The sequence below is a fragment of the Rhipicephalus sanguineus genome, chromosome 3, assembly GCF_013339695.2.
Source record: "Rhipicephalus sanguineus isolate Rsan-2018 chromosome 3, BIME_Rsan_1.4, whole genome shotgun sequence".
Lineage (NCBI taxonomy): Eukaryota > Metazoa > Arthropoda > Arachnida > Ixodida > Ixodidae > Rhipicephalus > Rhipicephalus sanguineus.
The window spans coordinates 21,142,654-21,145,709 of record NC_051178.1 but is presented as its reverse complement, the minus strand read 5'-3'; the positions used below and the strand labels follow the sequence as shown (position 1 = coordinate 21,145,709).

The 3,056-nt window shown below is 52.7% G+C and overlaps 1 protein-coding gene across 1 annotated transcript; it reads left to right on the top strand.

The window, feature by feature from the left end:
- The first annotated feature begins 431 nt into the window (after window positions 1-431).
- LOC119385309 (cullin-3) lies at window positions 432-2,615 on the top strand. Its single transcript, XM_037652776.1, has 3 exons — window positions 432-506; window positions 682-1,391; window positions 2,330-2,615. Exons 1-3 carry the CDS (start codon window positions 432-434, stop codon window positions 2,613-2,615), a joined length of 1,071 nt encoding a protein of 356 aa, XP_037508704.1.
- Window positions 2,616-3,056: the final 441 nt, after the last annotated feature.

The following is a 3,056-nucleotide window of genomic DNA, read 5'->3' as shown; positions in this document are numbered from 1 at the left end:
TACTGCGCTGGGCGCTATGCAGAGATTCTCTAAAGCCCGCAAAACCGCGCCTTGCTCATCCGCGCGGTACGCGCGTTACGTGAGGAGATTCCCCACGTCTCATTATGAAATAGCTGCGCAAGATTCAATTAACCGCGTTCCGCTTGTGCAAAACGACAACCTCACAAACACACCAACAAGCATCAGGGGGCCTTTGCAGTATCGAGGCACACACAGTGGCCATCACGGCGGGGCTCTCGGGCCTCTGTGTGACTGGTTCTGCAAGCCCCTCACCGCCACTCTCTCTTGGCGGCCGGTGGTGCCGGCCGGGTGTTGGCGCAGCAAGTGGCTGCCATCGTGTTCATCGTGTTCATCGACGAGAGCTTTCGACGAGATACAGGAGAAGCAAAGTACCAACCAATGCTTCGATGATATATCAAGCCGCTTACGCCATGGTGGCACGGAACGAAGGAGAGCGCCTCTACCGCGGACTGCGCGAAGCCGTGACTGAGCACCTTACCAACAAGGTACGCGCCCTCTTGTTGGCTACAGTAGACGAAAGCTTCTTGCAGACGTTGAATCATGCCTGGGAAGACCACCAGAGGAGCATGAGGATGATCAGCAACATTGTAAGGTACCTACGTGCCTCATTCCAACATCGACAGCGTAAGCAAAGCGGGTGTGCGGCTCTTTCGCGATGAGGTTGCCCGATGCGCCGACAAGCGGGACCGCCTCCGCGAAGCCATGCTCGGCTTGGTGAAGACAGAACGCGAAGGCGAATCGGTCGACAGGGCTTCGTTGAAGAAGGCGTGCGAAATGCTCATAGTGTTGGGACTCGACTCGAGGTCTGTCTACGAGGAAGACTTCGAGGTGCCTTTCCTCGCTGAGTCGGCCCAATTCTATGCCTTCCTGGGACAACAATACATCAACACTAAGGACGCTTTTGAGTACATTGCCCTAGTTGAACAACACATCAACGAAGAGTCCGAGCGGTCGAAGCAGTGCCTGGATGATTCCACCGTGGTTCCAGTCGTGCAGGTGGTACAGAAGGAGCTCATCGGAAAACACATGAAGACCATTGTAGACATGGAGGACTCGGGCGTCCAGCATATTCTCAACAGCAGTATGACTGAGGACCTGACTCGTCTATTTCGGTTCTTCAAGTGCGTGCAAGGCGGCGTCAAAACCTTGCTCGACTGTGTCAGCAAGCACCTGCGAAATCTAGGAAGATCTATCGTGAATGAGCACGGGGACTCGGTGAGCCTCATACCGGAAATGATGGACCTGAGAGACCGTTTCGACTACTTTATCCAGCACTCCTTCGACGATGATGAAGACGCCAAGAAGGCAATCGCTACCGACCTTCAGTACCTACTTGGTTTGACAAAGAAATCACCCGAGCACCTGGCTTCGTTTGTAGACGACATGATGCGAAAAGGAATTAGGCACATGCCAAAGCAGGAAATAAACCAGATCCTAGACAAGTTATGGCGATATTTCGGCCCCTGTCGGTATTGCTTGTGTCGTCCATTTGAACTCTGGACATTCCTCTCCCGTGTTTTGTCATCTATCCCTCTCTCTAACCTTTTTTTCGCTTTCCTTTCTCATTCATTCTTTCTTATAACTTCTTGCTCTCATCTTTCTCTCTTATTCACTCTGCACTTTCTTTCCTGTCTTTCACCTCACTTCATTGGGCATGCCAATGCCACAAACGTCTCTGACTCATTATTCATTAAAAAAAAGAAGCCTGCTGGTTTCTGTGCTCGTCGTCCCAACACTTTAGGACCCATATGCATTATCGTTGCCCCTAATTTTCATTCTTTTGTCTAATTGGCTTTTCTTTCAAATTTGCGCTTTGGGTTATATTTCAACCCCGTTTCAATTATATTTATTGGCTTTAAACCTGGTATGCTTCGGCAGGAACAGGCCTTTTCCGATGACTATTTTTGTTTTTATTTTTATCCTAATAATGGGAATGAATTTTACTGGGGCGGCACTTCTTTCAGGCAAGCAGCTGCAGGAGGAGCGTTGTGACATATAGGAGGTGACAAAGATAATGTGGTGGAAGAAAAGGAAGACGACAAGCGTAGCATGACGTATAACCGCACGACCAGAAGAAGAGGAAAACGAGGTCGAAGATATAAAATAAGAAGGTAACGTGGCCATGGGGGCCCTGGGTGTTCGATCGTGAGCGCGTGAGGCAGGCACGAGCGTCGCCGGCCTGTGTTCCGGGCGCTCCGGCTCCCTTCTACGGCATCTCGTGCTCCATCGCTCTACGGCATCGCACTGTAGTCACCGGCCATTCAAGGACACGTCCTAGGAAATGGATGGCAGGCGTGAACACCCGCAGAGGCCAGGGAGCGTCATCGGCTTGTGCACCGAGCGCTTCGTCCCACGGCACCGCTCCGTTGGCCTCGCCTGAGCCAGCCCTGTTCCCGAGAAATGCTGGCCAGCTCAAGAACCTACCTGCGACGCACAGTTCGTTGAACTGCGAGCCTCCCAGCCTCAACGCCAACGCCAACTCGCGTTCCGCACAAGAGAAAGACGGCGTCACCGGCTCGGACGCCGACGTTAACGCCGCTGCAGTGTCCCCGACAACTTCTCGCCTCATCGTGCATCGGCACAGAACGCCGTAAGTGGTTTGAGCGAAGAACTCTCCGTACTGTATATTGTAGCGATGCTGAAGCACAAGGGCTAATAAAACGTATTTATTAAGGGCGAACCTGTGCCCACAACTCAAAGGCACTGCGCTCGGAAAACTGTGAGTCAGTCGAACACCAAAGATGTCCTTCAGCTGTTCTCTTCTTTTTTCTCCGAGAGGCACACGAGCGCGTGGCGCATGCGAGCCAGGTCCGGCCAGGTCCTCGTGCCACGATGGTCGCTGCGCAGCACTACGATACGGCGCGCAGTGTCGGGTAAGCATGTTGACGGCGCTATTTGAATGCGGCCAATATGTCGCGGCATTATCCCCTTACTCAACGCATCGACCCGATGCGTCAGACAGGGAAAGGAGTCGTGCGAACTCTCACTCGTTGTTCGATGATCTGTCATAGTAGGGCTTCATGCGGACTACGTGT